The following is an 18,483-nucleotide window of genomic DNA, read 5'->3' on the forward strand; positions in this document are numbered from 1 at the left end:
ATGCAATGACTAGATACCCATGCACCACTTTTGTTAAAAACGGCAGAGTTTCCCCAACTAAGAGGCCAGTTCAGAAGAAAGGAAAACCATCAGGCAGCCAACACACAAAAAGCTCAAAGAACATGTATGTCCACAAAGCATAAACAAGCAGATGTTCTAGGAAAAACACATCTATATTCTTCTTTGTATTCTTCATTGTTAATCCTCAAATATTTCCTTAATTGTGCCTTCCTAGCTTTCAGAATTATTTTCATTTTACCTGTTACTTTAATTAACTTTGTATTGGAGTACTGACGCTTTACAATGTTGTTTTAGTTTCTGCCTTAGAACAAAGTGAATCAGCTATATGTATACATATATCCCCTCTTTTCTGTTATTTCCTTCCCATTTAGATCACTGAAGAGAATTCAGTAGAGCTTCCTGTGATATACAACAGGTTCTCATTAGCTATCTGCTTTATACATAGTAGTCTATATATGTCAATCTCAATTTTCTGATTCATCCCACCCCCTCTCCCCTCTTGTTATCCACACATTTGTTTCTCTACATCTGTGTCTCTATTTCTGCTTTGCAGATAAGTTCATCTGTATTACTGTTCTAGACTCTACATATAAGTGATATTACAAGATATTTGTCTTTCTCTTTCTGACTGACTTCATTCTATATGACAGGCTCTAGGTCCATCCATGTCTCTGCAAAAGGCAGAGTTTCGTTCCTTTTTATGGCTGAGTAATATTCCATTGTATATATGTACTGTATCTTTTTATCCATTCTCTTTTGATGGACTTCTGGCTGTTTCCATGTCCTGGCTATTGTAAATAGTGCTGCAATGAACATTAGGATGCATGTATCTTTTGAATTATGGTTTTCTCTGGGTATATACCCAGGAATATAGATCAATGGAAGAGGATAGAAATCCCAGAGATAAACAGACGCACCTACGGTCACCTAATCTGTGATAAAGAAGGCAAGAATACACAATGAAGAAAAAGACAGTCTCCTCTACAAGTGGTGCTGGAAAAGCTGAACAGCTACATGTAAAAAAATGAAATTAGAACACTCTCAAACACCATACACAAAAATAAAGTCAAAACAGATTAAAACCTAAAATGTAAGGCCAGACGCTACAAAATTCTTAGAGGAAAATGTAAGTAGAACACCCTGTGACATAAATAACAGCAAGATCTTTTTTGACTCACCTCCTAGAGTAAAAAAATAAAAACAAAAATAAACAGAACCTAATTAAAAGCAAAGGAAACCATAAACAAGAGAAAAACAATTCTCAAATGAGAGAAAATATTTGCAAATGAAGCAACTGACAAAAGATTAATCTCAAAAATATACGAATAGCTCATGCAGTTCACTATCAAAAAACCAAAACCCAATAAAAAAACTGGTCGAAGACCTAAATAGACATTTCTCCAAAGACATAGAGATGGCTCAACACCACTAATTATTAGAGAAATGCACATCAAAACTACAATGAGGTATCACCTCACACCAGTCAGAGTGGCCATCATCAAAAAATCTATGAATAGATTTATTTTTCACTTTAAAGTTTTATTCAAAACCATTATACACACCTGCAAAACAAACCTGGACACTCATCTTCTAGAAGAAATGACATAGTGGTTCAGGACAGTAGATCACTATCACAAAAAAACTCTAGGAAGAAACTCAACACTATCAGTCAAAGAGTCAAAATTATATAACCTAAACTTAATGCACTTATTTAAATCAGTTACAGAGGAACTCCAAAAATCAGAGAGATGGGTGGCCTTGATCAGTGGTTCTCAAAGTATAGCCCTTGGGATAGCAGCACTGGTATCAGCTGTAACCTGAGAGAAATGCAAATTCTTGTACCTGACCTGGACCTATTAAACCAGTAGGATGCAGCCTAGGTTTGTGTCCTAATAAGCTCTACAACTAATTCTCATACATAAGTTTAACACAGGAGAAACACTGGCCTAAGTTAATAATACAAATTCTTGTTCACAAGCAAGTTCAAGACTGGCTACTTCAAATCACTTGGGAAACATTACAAACACTGATTCCAGTTCCCCACTTCCTTTATTCAATCAAGTATGGAAAGGGAGCATGTATGTCAACCTAAGGCATGACAAGGTTTAAGCAACAATAACCTATGTCAGTGGCTCTCAAAGTGTGGTCCCCAGACCGACTGCCATCAGCAGCAGCTGAAACATGTTAGGAATTCACAGACACCAGCCCAGACCTACTGAAATTGAAATTCTGGGAAAAGTGCACAGCCAGACATCTTAGAAAACTGTAGTTTACTAAGTTCTCCAAGTGATTCTGATGCATGATAAAGTTTGAGAACCTCAACTCCAAGTGATCTGTCTGGAATTGAGAACATGTGAAATGAATGAATTCTGCAGAAGAGAATATATAATAGAGGAAGAATTAACTTGTTTACTGATGAATACATCTCCTGGAGCTGGATTTTCTGTCCTCATGGAATTTGGAGGTTTAGGTGTCTTACTTCCTACACGTGCCAGTGGGACTTCTCAAGCTGTCCACTTAAACACAACCTAACTGGTGAACAATGAAAATGCCTCCTAAAAAGCACTGGTTTTAACCAGTGAGTGAAGTTGCTCAGTTGTGTTCAACTCTTTGCGACCCCATGGACTATAGCCCACCAGGCTCCTCTGTCCATGGGATTCTGCAGGCAAGAATATTGGAGTGGGTTGCCATTTCCTTCTCCAGGGGATCTTCCTGATCCAGGGATCGAACCCAGGTCTCCTGCATTGCAGGCAGACACTTTAACCTCTGAGCCACCAGGGAAGTCTGGTTTTAACCAAGATGTAGTTAAATCCACAGTCAGAACTAGACCTGAGAAATCTTGTCAGGGGGAAACCCAAAATTGACTGGAACTGTACAAAAAACAGCAGTAGCTATTTATGGGGGGCTTCCCTGGTGGCGCAATGGTAAAGAATCCATCTGCCAATTCAGGAGACGCCAGAGACGTGGGTTCGATCCCTGGGTCAGGAAGATCCCCTGGAGGAGGAAATGGCAACCCACTCCAGTATCCTTGCCTGGAAAATCCCATGGATGAAGGAGCCTGGAGAACTACAGTCCACAGGGCTACAAGAGTCAGACACAACTGAGCACACATTTAAGGCACCACAAGCCACTTCCTCATCTGTCTATTGCTACCTATGATGGTAGCAATAATCACCTGGAGTTATTCCTTTAGCACAGAGCAGGGATTTTTGAAGGCACCAGAGGTCAAGAAGAGATGAAACTCACCAGGAGTTTAAAGACAAAACTGAACTCAATCCTGAGATTAATAAATGTTTTTATTACTGTACCAAGAGGAGTAGGGGCTTCCCTCATAACTCAGCTGGTAAGAATCCACCTGCAATGGAGGACACCCCAATTTGATCTTCCCAACTTAGGGAAGATCCCCTGGAGAAGGGGCAGGCTAGCCACTCCAGTAATTATGGGCTTCCCTGGTGGCTCAGCTGGTAAAGAATTCGCCTGCAATGCAGGAGACCTCAATTTGATTTCTGGGTTGGAAAGATCCCCTGGAGAAGGGATAGGTTACCCACACTCCAGTATCCATGGGCTTCCCTGGTGGCTCAGCTGGCAAAGACTCTGCCTGCAATGCAGGAGACCTAGATTCCATCACTGGATTGGGAAGATCCCCTGGAGAAGGGGACAGCTACCCACTCCAGTGTTCTTGCCTGGAGAATCCCAGGGACAGGGGAGCCTGGTGGGCTTCCATCTATGGGGTTGCACAGTCAGACACAACTGAAGTGACTTAGCAGCAGCAGATATCATCTACCATAACTCTGTTAATTTACAAATGGAAAAAACTAAGGTTCAGATAAGGTAAAGAACTTGCCCAAGAAAACAAGTCTGATCTTAAAGGTATTTTCTACTAAAAATCCATTTTCTACTATAACTCCCCACCCCGCCGCCTCTTTAGGAATATCCCTTGCAAAAACTTCTAGGACACTGTTCTTAAGCTTTATTCTCTACATAAAATTAGAGAACAACAGTATGTAATACAACACAGGCTAGTATTTAAGACAGTATACAGAAAATCACATTATTTTCCCTACTGGACACTTCAGCTCTGAGACTAAATCATTTTTAAAATTACCTTCTCAAAATCTGATCCACTGCTAGATTAGGGGAAACAGAAGTTTAAATACCTGATGACTTGAAATCATTAAGTCATATTAACAGCAGTTAATATTTATTTACTGCTTGTATATGCCATGTACTATACATCCTTTTCATGTGTACATATCTTCAAATAAGCGTTCTCTCTCTACCCTACCTTCTGACCCTTTCACAACTTTTTCAATTAAATGTAACACAGCCGTAGAAATTAAGTTTTCCTGCCATCTTCCTAAAGTTCTTGGGTGGGGCGGGGGGGGTGGGGTTCTATTTATATCTAGTATGTGACTAGAAAGTAGATGATCCTATTTATATCTGGTATGTGAGTTACAATATCACTTTTCCCTAGTTTTGAGTATGTATCTCACTGTATTGTTGTTGTTTAGTCACTAAGTCATATCTGACTCTGCAACGCCCTGGACTGCAACCCACCAGGCTCCTCTGTCCATGGCAAGAATAGTAGAGTGGGTTGCCATTTCCTTCTCCAGGGTTATCTACTAGACCCAGGGATTCAACTCACGTCTCTAGCATTAGCAGGAGGATTCTTTAACACTGAGCCATCAGGGAACCTCTATCCCACTGTACAGTTCTTTACAGATCTTTTTCCTTCATTAGATTGTATGTTTCTAGACAGCATGAATCCCAGAACCTTCTAGAAAGCATGAAATCTATTAGAAAGTTGAAAAAGGATGCTGAGGAATGAATCCTTGCCTAGATAAGCAAGTACAAAGTAATGCTTAAAGAGTAATCCAGACTCTTCATTGTCACCTAATGGAATGAAGGAAGCAAAGTAAACCACTGATATTTCTGTTTCTTGATCAGCAGGGAAATTCATTTTCATGATCAAACTCATCAATGTTATGAAGAACAAGAAACTAGGCAGAAAGGGACTCTGTCCTAGACCATAAAGTACCAGAAGAATGTTCATATTTGCCTTGTCGTCTGCGTAACCTACAGTCCTCCCTAGTTGTGTGTCCTCTAAAATGGAAATTGTGAAAATGACCAAATAGAATTAATTAAAACTTATTTTTTCTACAAAAAATAAGATATCCAAATTATCTCTTTCTTCCAAATATATTTTCTGTTCTTCCTTCTCAAAACTGTTTCCCTGCACCCCTATGTCAGATTAGAAAGATCAAATGACTAATAAAAGAGTCCAGAACCTAGTAAATTTGATTAACTATGAATCAAAGCTTTGCAAATAAAAGTTACCATATTTCTATACCAAAACTGTAAAAAAAAAAAAAAAAAAAACCCCAAGGAACTAAATTCCCAATTTAAGAATTCAATTTCTTTCATGACCTACAAGGGTTAAACTTTATTTAAAGCACCTTATGAAAATACTGGATAGGTCACAAACTGGAACAGAATGCCACAAATGAAAAAAGATTCCTCCAAAATATAAAAGGACTTAGAAACATACGTCCATACTAGAGGAAAAAATAAATTTAAGGAACCTAAGATTCCTGGCAAACTAAAAATGCTATAAAGTATACACCCAGTCTTAGAAGAAAGATATCTTTTCTAGGAAAGATGCCTTTTCTAGAAATAAATACTCTCAGAACAACAACAACAAAAGATTATTCGACATTTTCAATAAAGTCTTACCTACCTGATCTTTGCAACCCCATGGACTGTAGCCTATCAGGCTCCTCCGTCCATAGGATTTTCCAGGCAAGAGTGCTGGAGTGGATTGCCATTTCCTTCTCCAAGGGATCTTCCTGACCCAGGAATCGAAACCTGGTCTCCCGCATTGCAGGCAGACACTTTACCGTCTGAGCCACCAGGGAAGCCCATCAAATACTTTAATAGGCTATAAAAACTGCTCTGATCTGATTACATTTTCCATGGCTAAAATTACCCTGAAAAAACAGGTCTTAAGAGCTTCCAAAGCAACTACAGTTATGCCGTGCTTAAAGTCAGAGTCAACCGATTAATAACAGCCTTTATACATTTTCAAACTGAAACATCACTGTCACATTATTTTGAGGCATAGAATTCTTAGGTCTCACTAAGTACTTTTTTAGCACTTCAACAAATACAAAGCTGCCCTGTAAGAAAAATTTTCATTCTCCAGCAAGCACTTCTATTTTCTAATAGGACAATATCAATAAACACTTTCACCATCAATACTGCCATTAATGCATCTAGTTACGTGTGTGCATGTCTGTGTGTATCTGTGTACTTAGGAAGAAAGATACACACTGTAACACTGGTTATTTTTAGGACGAAGGATTAAGAGTGATTTTTTTCTTTTTACAGTTTTCTGAATTACCTGAGTTTTTAAAAACATATATATTTTTATGATTAGAAAAAAATTAGCTGTTTCCAATAGGAAAGTAATGAGATATAAATTATCAGCTTGTAAATAAACCAGAGTTATTAAATCCATCAGTACAGACTCACTATAGCAATCACTCTCACCTGCTTCATTACACAAGGCTTTCAAGTCTGCTCCAACATATCCATGAGCACTATTTGCCAGCTGTAGCAGTTCAGCTTCTGTGAGCAAATGGGGTACCCTTCGAAGCAGTTTCTGGAGGATATCCAGCCTGTCTTGAGCATTTGGAACTCCAATCTCAATCTCTTTATCAAATCGTCCAGGTCTTCGGAGTGCAGCATCTAAAGCATGAGGGCGATTTGTGGCCCCAAGGACCAACACCTGTCCTTCACTTCCTTCCTAACAAAATAAAATAAAAATATATTACATATTCTTCTGAAATTAAAAAAAAAATGCACTTGTTATACAGACAAGGATAGATCTAACTGTTCACATTGCTAAGTCCTATCCCTTTTTTCTCAAATTTCATCATTCATCCCACATTTCCCAAAGCTCACTCTAAATACCCCTTCACTTAGAAAGTTTCCAATACTTAACTCTCCATCTATTGTAAGTGACATCTCTCTCACTTCTGGCATCTTAACTACACAAGTCTCATGACTAACAATCTATATAACATTTATACCCTGTACCATATAGTTTTAGTTTAACTGTTTTAAGTTGTTCTTTTTGCCCACTTGAAATTAAGATTATGACTCACAGTCATTAAAATTATGATCTACATGTGCTTCAAACAGAGGCTCTATTACACAGTTGTCTAAGAAATCTTCCTACATATGGACTATTTCTTTTTTGTTTTGATAAATCTTCAAATTCCTGAAACACACACAATATAACCAACACCCAAGTATCAGATACCCTTGAATACATATGGATTTTTACCCTGAGGATAAAACTTGGAACAATATGATCACAATAAGCCATCCGTAGAAATTATCCAACATTCTATTCAGATGACCTAAGTGCAATCTCACAGAGACAAGTTTAACTGAAATGTAATTTGAAGTAAGAAAACTTAAACCTAATCAATTAAACTGGATGTGCCAACAGAAAATGCATGGACTACAATGAATCTATGAATTATGACTTTAGAAGACAAAAAACACAGGCCCTTAAACATTTCCAGGCCAAAACATTAGTGTCACATGCTTGCTCCCAGTCCTGCCCAAAGGCAAGAACATCAGTTCACAGCAGCCTATCCCAGTGGCAGAGAAAGAAATAGCAATGACATCGTAATTAAGATCCTCCAACATAGAGCCTTCTATCAGATTTCTACTCACCAAAAAACTACTAATTATAATATAGCTCTCCACATGTATTTTTAAGAATGAAAAGAGTTGTTTATAAACAAGGCATTTGGTCAGCTTAACAACTGTACTTCTTATAAATGGACAAACTGGTGTCCCACTGTATGTATCAGTCTCTTGAGAGTACTGTTATTATGGGCCTGCCCTCAGAGCCCCACTAATAAACTCTCCAATAAACTAACAACACTGACTCCTCCAGCTCTGTAGTGTATGTGTGCTGTGTGCTCAGCTGTCTCTCTTTGTGACCTCATGGACTGCAGCCTGCCAGGCTCCTCTGTCCACAGGATTTTTCTTCTGTGTCTCTTGCATTGCAGGCAGACTCATTACCTACTGAGCCATTGGGGAAGCCTCCCAAGCTCTGTAAGCTGAGGTCCAAACCTGGGACATTATAATCACACCCAGGTTACTTCCCTAAGACTGAGAACCAGGTGGTCATCCAGAGTGCCGTAGGCAACAACCCTTCTCTTAGGTTACTCTTAAAATTGTAGCACAGGTAAGCAAATAACAGAAATAATAACCAAAAGTTTGTTATTTTCATATGTTCAGTTTCTACCAATAGGTAGTAAAACCAAAAGGCTCCAACTCTCCAGTTTTTTAATGTGCAAAAGAAGGACATGGGACTCCATGATTTCTAAAATTTCTTTAGGCTCTAACAATTATTAAAATTCTAAAAACTGAGTTCTTTACAGTCTTGTGTAAGAAGTGTATTCTTCTGATAAATGCCTGCCAGGAGTCTGAATTTTTCTTCATTCCTCTTCCCTATTAGTTCTACTGGTCTTCCTTTCATAATCAGCACATAGTTCTTATTAATATAAGATTGCATGCACTATATACAAAGAATTTGGCAACATGAGTAAACTTTTTTTTAAATGTTGTACATTTCCCATGATTCTCACTTTGTCCTTTCACTTGCAAAACTTAAAGCTCTCCCACCAAACTAATTTTTACAAGAGTTATATGAGATTTACTCATGAAATTTCTTAGTAAATTCCCCTTAAGTTTAACTGCTAAATTTTCCTCACTGATTTTTACTTTAGGTTTTTAGGTTAATACCATTTATTAAAAAAAGAGATTTATCAATGTAAATAATTTTATAAGCTAGAAAAACACTGCCAGGTTATACTGTCCTTGCTATTACTAAGAAATTACTGGAGAAAATTATTTTATGGGTGTTGGTCCTCTAATTCTTAGAGCTAATATTTTTTCCTTTACCCTGCTGCTCCTGCTGCTGCTGCTAAGTCGCTTCAGTCGTGTCCGACTCTGTGCGACCCCATAGACGGCAGCCCACCAGGCTCCCCTGTCCCTGGGATTCTCCAGGCAAGAACACTGGAGTGGGTTGCCATTTCCTCCTCCAATGCATGAAAGTGAAAAGTGAAAGTTAAGTTGCAAGTCGTGTCTAACTCTTAGTGACCCCATGGACTGCAGCCCTAGAGATCCCAAAAAACTCAGACATACTTGATAGTTTTTGCTACTACATATTATTAAGAAAATATCCCCTACTAAAGAAATCAATACTGGCACTACACTTACTGAACCAATACCATCCATCAGTGTTAAGAGTGAAGCTACAACTCTTTTTTCCACTTCATTCTGAGCTCCTTCTCTTTTAGGGCAAAGTGCATCCAGCTCATCAATGAAAATAATTGATGGGTGCCTAAAAATAAACAAGCAAAATGAATTCTCTAGCACACATGTAGCTTTTAAATTTGATATGTTGCATTTCAATTAAAAAATTGACGTTTTTTTGATTGAAACACAATGCATCAAATTTAGAATTAGTATCAAAGACAAAAGCAACAGAATATGAAGCTGAAAAATCTTAGATTAATTCTAGCCTCAATTATTAAGTCACAAATATCACATGCTAGTAGATCTGCCCTCAATAAAAAGCAGAATACTGAGAATTTGTATAGCTCATGAGATGAGAGCAAATGCTCAGATAGAGCTTGCCCACTAAGGCCCCCAAAATTGCTATCTCTTGATCAATTCAGAAACTGAGGCCAGTGAAGCTATTCCTTGTGGTTTAAAGTTCAAGGGATAGAAAGTAAGAAACGTTCTTTATTATTCATTATTTGTTTAAATTTTCTTTATATAGTTTATATATATTCTTTAGTTTATATAACTATAGTCACCATGCTATAGATTAGATCTCTATGATTTATAACTGAAAGTTTGTACCTTTTGCTATTATATTATGTAATTTAGTAACTTATTTATCTAAAACCATATTTCTAAAGATTGTTTCTAAAATAAAATTAGATAAAACTGGATTAGAACCTCATTAAATTTATAATCTAATTCCAGTGCTATAACTATTTTTGTTCTGTTCTTTCTTGTTTCATATAAAGTGCTACTATCTCTACTTTCATTAACATAGCCTTGACTATATCCAAAAAATTCCAAATATCCAAAAATAAAGAATACCGTAGAGTGGCTTCAGCAAATATCTGACGTAATCTTGCTTCCGTCTCCCCGTAGAATCTGTAAGAAATATATTACGTTTAAGGACCAACTCTTATCATTTTTAAAGCTCTGCCTATAAAAGTTCATCTGACTTCAAATATTTTCAGAATACTTAAAACTACTTTCAAAAAATATTTTCTAAACTTAAATTTTATACACATTAAAAGCAAATTTAACATTTCAGTGTGTAAAACATCCAGAGAGAATATTATGTAGCCATTTTTTTAAAACTACATTTAAGAAGTATATCTAATAATATTGTTTATTCTATTAAATTATGCACCTACTTGCTTATAATTTCAGGGCCATTAATTACAGAAACATAGGCACCAACTTCATTAGCAACAGCCCTGGCAATCATTGTCTTTCCCGTACCCGGAGGGCCATAGAGTAACACTCCTCTAGGGGGAGGAATTCCTAGAAGAAGTAGAGAACACTGGATTCAGCATTAGTAGGTTAATGGTAAGCACTGTCACATGACTTCAAACACGTGTTATAAAATAAATTTACGTGCATCAAAACGAAAGTAAGAGTCAGAACTTCCCCCCACCCCACCCTCGACATGCCAACTAGCCTAAACACTCATCTCCGACTTTTTCTCTCTGTGTAGACCCAACCAGGCCAGACTGGTTAGTAAAAAACTGGTTGGATACCCACACTATTGTCATGCCCCAATCCACACAGCATCGTCCAATGACCAGAAAACAAAACCCAAACAAGGACATCCAAAAGAAGCCACCAATCCCAGTTTTCATCCAACTAGTCATCTCAGAGAATATAAGCATTACAAGCAAAATGTCAATTCAAGGGTTCACTTGATACATATAAAGATTCATGAAAAAGGAAAAAGCAAAAAAACGGAGTAAGACATGGTATGCACCACATATGTGCAGAGGATCTGGGCAGTAATCTTTCAGAAGCCCTGAGTTTTCTAAAAGTCAAGTCACTCCCTGCACTTGTTTCAATACAAAGAGATCAGCATTCAGCTACACTGCCTAACAAAGAAACCCAAACTATTTAATGTTTGGTTTATTTTTTTAGTCATTACAGTTAATCTAGCATGGTACTTATTCCAGATCCAATACAAACAACTGTGGAAGTATGCAGTTAAAACAGACAAGACTATGACTGACTCACATTATACCCTAAAGCAGCAGTCCCCAACCTTTTGGGAACCAGGGACTAGTTTTGTGGAAAATAATTTCTCCACTGACCAGGGGTGCAGAGGTAGGGGGGAAGATTGGGATGGTTTAGGGATGATTCAAGTGTTTTACATTTATCGTGCACTTTATTTCTATGATTATTACATCAGCTCCACATCAGAGGCATTAGGCATTAGATCCGGAACATAGAAAAAGGCTCAATTAAAAGGCATTTCCCAAAGCAACTCGCAACTCATACCACACCTCCCACTCAGGAAAGAAAAACAGGAAGAGAATGTGAACAATTATTAGGTAAGTGCAATGAGCCAACTGCTTTCTAGTTTAACATTTCTGGGTATAATACACTGAAAAAAATCTTACCATAACTCTTGAAAAGCTCAGGCTGTTTGAGAGGTAATTCAATAATTTCTCTAATTTCTTTCAGCTGACTATTTAAGCCACCTATCATGTCATAAGTCACTTTTAATTGGTTGGCTTGATCTTTTGAATTTGTACGGTTCTTTATAAAACTGACTCTTGTTTTTGAAGAAATAAAATAAAAGGTATCAGTGTTGCTCTGTGCTCCCACGCTGGGTGACTTTAGCAATCTTTCTTCACTGACAGGTTGCTCACTTCCTTCCCTGGAAGACTCAAAACTACATGCAAGCCCTGTGACTTCCCCTAGTCCACGTCCACTGCCACTCCCAGGGCTCTGTGTACCATCTAACGAAATGCCACCAGCTTTATTCATCATTCTGTCATCTACTGGTTTGTAAGGAGTACTACTTGATGCTGGCCATCGGGGCACTTCCAGATCTAACTGGCTTAGCTGTAAGGATATATCCAGGGTGTTGGGATCTCTGCTGGACAGCTCAGAGGCCATTCCCCAGGCAGCACTGTCAGAGTCATTCTGAGCTCTTCTCAACATTGTGCCATCTGCCCCCTTCACTCTCAACACTTGCAGCTTGCACGGTCGTCCATAGAATGTACAGTACAGAAAGTTGCCTGGTAAAACAACCTTGCCATCTGGAAAACAATTTATTAAATATATATGTCAGCACAATTTCATTCATTTAAAGAGTGAATAGCAATTTAATCTATTAACATAATTATGCCTGAAAAGACTAAACCAAAGATGAAAAACAGGACCTAAAATTCGTCCCCTAAGATACAGCACTATTTGGAGACAGAAGGAAAAGATGATTCTCTGAAATCCTCTATACTCAATACATGTATGATTCTATCAACTATATTCCCATATGGCCAGGCATTCCACGTTCAACAATGAACCAACCTAAAATGGCACACCTAAACTAACACTCCAACATTCCTCACTGAAAAGAACCGAGCTCAAGGGTTAAAAGTTTCACTTCTACCACCAACTGTCCACAGGTTAAGTCATATGTTCTCTCCATGGCTCAACTATCAGTCAGTTACACAGCAGTTGAAGTTAATGGTGGGGGGGGGTGGGTGGGGGGAAGGAGAGAGAGACTACATCCCTATCTTAAAGGGATATCAATTCATTGGGAAGAACATTCTCTACGCTATTTCAAAGAAAAGTATTATGCACACAAGACCTAGAAGACACATTAGTTTATTAGCTGCTGCCTTGCTTTTCAAAATTTAGAAACTATTACAAATACATCTCACCTAGTTTTCTCAAAATACAACCAGCCAGTTGTTCTTCATTAATATCTGCATTTTTGTCACTGTGAAGGGTGGGAGAAATAAAAATCAGCATTAAGTACACCAGAAACTAAAATGTAATACAAAATGACATGTACACAGTGATAACACAGACCTAATCAAGAAAATCATTAGTTTACAACCTAGAAAAAGTTTATACTATTTTAAACGATTTATACTTTTCAGATATGTCTTACAGCCATGAAATCACTTGTAATTTCGTTTCCTAGAAGCCTAAATCAATGTTGTTTTTTACTATCTTACATATCACTCATACACACACACACAACCCCCTTATACTCAGGTGCATACATGTACAAGCAACTGAGCACACACATACATGTACAAACGTGGTATACATTTATGCACTACATCTCTGGATGTAGTATATGTACAATAAATTAAAACAAAAAATGTGTTTTTTATTGTATATCATAGCCAAAAACATTTTTAAAAAACCACTGGCCTCAATTAATCATTTCCTTTCTGAACTTGCCCAGCTTGGATAAAGGCTTTTATTAATAGCTTACTTTATTCTCTATGAATCATTTATAAATTACCTTTAAGGAAATTTAAATCCTACAGAGTACATTATCTGAAGAGGTAAGAAAAAAGCAAGGTAATGGTACAATGGAAGTTTATTCAAGAGAAAGGGCATGCCTAAAAAAAATGAAAACGCCTTCTGACCAATTACTGTGTTTTCCAGGAAGACTGCTTGTTTGACTACAGAAGTATGGCTAAAAATCATTATACTTGTAACGAAACACATCCTTGGAGAGTTCTCAGAACATGCATTTTTCCTCCTCCATGTGTAAGCAGTCAGTATCAGGAGAAGCAGGCTATGGCTGTTGAATTCTGACAGAGATCACAGAGGGAGAATGGTTTAGCTCAGGAAAAGTGTATTAGCAGGCCCATGTGGTTCAAATCTAAGCCATGCTCTCAATCACATTATCAGGAAGAAAACTGATACAAACTTATTTCAGGATTCCATATACAAATTCATCTACTTGCTAAAATATGTTTGTAACCCCCAAATCAATACTAGCAGGGCTTTCCCAGACATCTGTGAAAGAGAACAGAACAGGCAAAAATGTGAGTTACCCAACACTATCCCAGCTGAGGTTAAAAAAAGCCTCTATTTCAACTTTCATTCACAGGTGACCAGAGGACAGAAGTTGGGGAGGGAAGGGAGCAGTACAATATAGAGCAAAAAGCTGCAGCTCCAGGACCAGGTAGAGACGGGGTTTGAATCCTAACTCTGGCACCTCTTAATGGGGTGGCCTCAGGCAAGTCAGTTAATACTTCTTAGCCACTTATCTTTTCTAAAGTAAAGAAAAAACAATCTACCAAAATGGGTTGTTCAGGGAGTTATAAGTTATAAATTATAATCTATTTAAGATATATATTTTCATATATTTACATATGTTAAATAAACACACACACATGTGGCAACTTCATGTAACATAACTACTGCAAATGATGATTTGATTATTTTATTTATTCAAATAAAAAAGAAAAGGAGAAAATTTCATGAATCAAATGTGTGTATAAAGAGGAAACTTTACGTATTTCCTTAAATACTTAAATTTACTTGTTTATAGAACTCTGAAACTACGTAGACTGTTGTTACTTATTAAACTTTGAATAGAAAATATTTGTAAATATGTAAAATACTTAAAAATAAACAGTTTTGTTTTAAAAAAAAAAAAGAATGTGTGCAGATAAAATCATTTCCACTAGAAGGAGCTCTAACATTAGTAATAAAATTTTTCAGATAACACCTGAAGGATTTAAGCAGCAGACTAAAATTACTGATTTTTCTTATTGAAAATTAAGTTTCTTGTTTAAGTTCTGCTGCCACATTTAAAACACAAGATTCTTTAAAAAAAAAAAAAGCTTCCATTTAATACATAAAAAGTCCCTCTATAATAGGTACTTGTTATCACCTAAGACTCCTGCGCCCTCAAGAGGTCACACTTGTTAGTAACTGTGTATCCAGTCAACTGATAACTGCCTAAAGGACTATTTTAGAACAGTCTAAAGATTACTCTACGCTAGTAAAGTAATGATCAAAATACTCCAAGCCAGGCTTCAGCTATACGTGAACTTCCAGATGTTCAAGCTGGTTTTAGAAAAGGCAGAGGAACCAGAGATCAAATTGCCAACATCCGCTGGGTCATCGAAAAAGCAAGAGAGTTCCAGAAAAACATCTATTTCTGCTTTATTGACTATGCCAAAGCCTCGGACTGCATGGATCACAATAAACTGTGGAAAATTCTGAAAGAGATGGGAATACCCGACCACCTGATCTGCCTCTTAAGAAACCTAAATGTAGGTCAGGAAGCAACAGTGAGAACTGGACATGGAACAACAGACTGGTTCCAAATAGGAAAAGGAGTACGTCAAGGCTGTATATTGTCACCCTGCTTATTTAACTTCTATGCAGAGTACATCATGAGAAACGCTGGGCTGGAAGAAGCACAAGCTGGAATCAAGACTGCCAGGAGAAATATCAGTCACCTCAGATATGCAGATGACACCACCCTTATGGCAGAAAGTGAAAGAGGAGAGTGAAAAAGTGGGCTTAAAACTCAACATTCAGAAAACGAAGATCATGGCATCTGGTCCCATCACTGGGGAAACAGTGGAAACAGTGTCAGACTTTGTTTTTTTGGGCTCCAAAATCGCTGCAGATGGTGACTGCAGCCATGAAATCAAGACGCTTACTCCTTGGAAGAAAAGTTATGACCAACCTAGATAGTATATTCAAAAGCAGAGACATTACTTTGCTGACTAAGGTCCGCCTAGTCAAGGCTATGGTTTTTCCTGTGGTCATGTATGGATGTGAGAGTTGGACTGTGAAGAAGGCTGAGTGCCAAAGAATTGATGCTTTTGAACTGTGGTGTTGGAGAAGACTCCTGAGAGTCCCTTGGACTGCAAGGAGATCCAACCAGTCCATTCTGAAGGAGATCAGCCCTGGGATTTCTTTGGAAGGAATGATGCTAAAGCTGAAGCTCCAGTACTTTGGCCACCTCATGTGAAGAGTTGACTCATTGGAAAAGACTCTGATGCTGGGAGAGATTGGGGGCAGGAGGAGAAGGGGACGACAGAGGATGAGATGGCTGGATGGCATCACGGACTTGATGGAAGGGAGTCTGAGAGAACTGCGGGAGTTGGTGATGGACAGGGAGGGCTGGCGTGCTGCGATTCATGGGGTCGCAAACAGTCGGACACGACTGAGCAACTGAACTGAACTGAAAGATTAATCCTATTTAACCTGAGTTAATTAAAAAATTACCATAAAATAATCAGCAAGTTACTTCTCACTGAGCCCATTCTCTCACCTGTAAAAATGGATAAACATGGACACTTTGCAGGATAGAGGATTAAATGAGGGAAGAAAAATGGGAAAAGTGTATGCACTTGTGTCCTAGCACATGGTTGGTGCTCAACATACGTTGTGTTCTTGCTTCCTTTCTGCCTTTTACTTTGTTGCTCACTAAACTGTTATAAAATGCACTGAAGATAGTTTCCTGTTTATAAAAAGGAAAATAAGCTAAAGCTTAAGCTTGGAATCTACAAAAGTAGCAAAAGTGAAGAAAACATTCACATACTTTGCTTGAGCAGTCTTAATTAAAACTTGTTTCTTGCCTACTCACAGTAATCTACTACTGACTTTACAACTGTAAAACAGGAAGCCCTGATTACACCACAAACCATGAGAGAAAATCACCATTAAATATCCATCAATAATAATTCCTCTTACCTAAAATGTCAGAGCATACTATAATCACAGGACATTAGAAAGCCTATAGTCCATAAAGGACATAACACCCATCTAGTCTGTGCTGTCTGATACAGTAGGTCACTAGCCACTCAACACTTGTGGCTAGCAAGTGCTAATAATGTGGCTAGCTCAAACTGAGATGTGCTACAAAGGTAACATAACAGTGGATTTTGAAGGCTCAGTTTGAAAAGCAGAATGAGAAATCTTGTTAATAACTTTTTGTACTTATAAGTTCAAATAAAATTTTATGTGTTGATTAAATAAAATATACAATTACTTTCTCTTTCTCTTCACTTTTAAAATGTGGCTACTAGAAAATGCAAAATAACACATGTGGTTCACATTTGACTCATTGTATTTCTACTGGGCAGCACTAATCCAGACAATCACCAACAACAAGAGCCAAACCTGAGAGCCACGTCCAGTTCCTCAGCCTGCAGCACAGCACCCAAAACAGGCTGGACATGGATGGCATCACCAACCCTCACACCCACATTCTTCTGTGCCACTTCACTCAGGCCAACCTTTCCTCCAGGAAATCCTGCCACAGGCCAGGCTGTATAGACCTGCCCAGAACAGAGGAAACAAAAAAATAAGAAAATATGTATTTGTAGAATATCATTAATTTACAAGAAAGAAAACTAAGCACAGTCAAGTACATGGCTCTGCAAAACACAGTCTTTGCCTCAAAGGAGATACTATGAGATACAAACTACAAAAAAACTATTGAGTTTCAGCAAGCTCTGGGAGTTGGTGAGGACAGGGAGGCCTCGCATCCTGCAGTCCACTGGGTCACAGAGAGTCAGACACGACTGTACAACTGAACTGAACTGATAAATATTACACCTTTTTTGGTGAAGATTAGGGGTAATCCCATAGGGAAAACGGTGGAAGAACTGAGAGTTGGTTTTTAGGAAAAGAGATAAGACGTTAACAGGTGATAAGAGGAAGATAAAAAATACTGAAGGCAAGCTAACTGTAAGGTAATTCAGTCTGGAGCATAAACTACATCTAGGAAACAGGGAGGACCAGCACAAGAGCTCCATGGGAACCTGGATCTCATCAGACTTATGTTCTAAGGGAGAAGGTTTCTAGCTCCAGATTAGTGGGCTGAGCTTATGCATTTATAGTCTTCTCTTCCACAAAACACAGTGAAGGATTTTTTTACAGTATAAGCCCAGGACAACAAAAGGAATGGGAGATATGTCATCCGCAGATATGAGATGACAAAATACTCCCAGAGGACCCCACCAGTCGAGAGAACACTGACTGATGAAGCAGCAGCAGAAGACATGGCAGAGGCAGAAGAAGAAAGCCAAGCTGCCAAAAATGATTCAAGAAAGATCCTGGACTGAAGAGTCTCAGGTATGATGAGTGGCTGCAAGGACAAACAGAGGGTAATCAAATACGTATATACAAAACAAATGACCCAAAATAACATTTCTGTGAGGAAATACAACTCACAGACAGAAAAATATAGGGCTGTTAGTGAGTCACTACTGCTGGGGGAAAGGCTTCTCCACATCATGACACTTAAGAGCTACAACTCCCAGGGTATTATAGGAAGGAGAAGTTTATACAGATGTGAGGGTCTTGTAAAATATAGCTTTT

The 18,483-nt window shown here is 38.1% G+C and overlaps 1 protein-coding gene across 1 annotated transcript in view; it reads right to left on the minus strand.

Annotated features, from left to right (window-relative positions):
* The window catches only part of SPATA5 (spermatogenesis associated 5), a 343,990-nt gene that overhangs the window by 318,271 nt on the left and 7,236 nt on the right, over window positions 1-18,483 (minus strand). Inside the window, exons 3-9 of the mRNA XM_052654754.1 lie at window positions 17,281-17,438; window positions 13,050-13,108; window positions 11,781-12,425; window positions 10,545-10,674; window positions 10,219-10,275; window positions 9,325-9,448; window positions 6,571-6,826 (exon numbers count right to left, since the gene is read on the minus strand). Of these exons, the coding sequence (XP_052510714.1) occupies window positions 6,571-6,826; window positions 9,325-9,448; window positions 10,219-10,275; window positions 10,545-10,674; window positions 11,781-12,425; window positions 13,050-13,108; window positions 17,281-17,438 (1,429 nt within the window). The remainder of the gene's footprint in view (window positions 1-6,570; window positions 6,827-9,324; window positions 9,449-10,218; window positions 10,276-10,544; window positions 10,675-11,780; window positions 12,426-13,049; window positions 13,109-17,280; window positions 17,439-18,483) is intronic.

The sequence above is a fragment of the Budorcas taxicolor genome, chromosome 17 (genome assembly GCF_023091745.1).
Source record: "Budorcas taxicolor isolate Tak-1 chromosome 17, Takin1.1, whole genome shotgun sequence".
Taxonomy (NCBI): Eukaryota; Metazoa; Chordata; class Mammalia; order Artiodactyla; family Bovidae; genus Budorcas; species Budorcas taxicolor.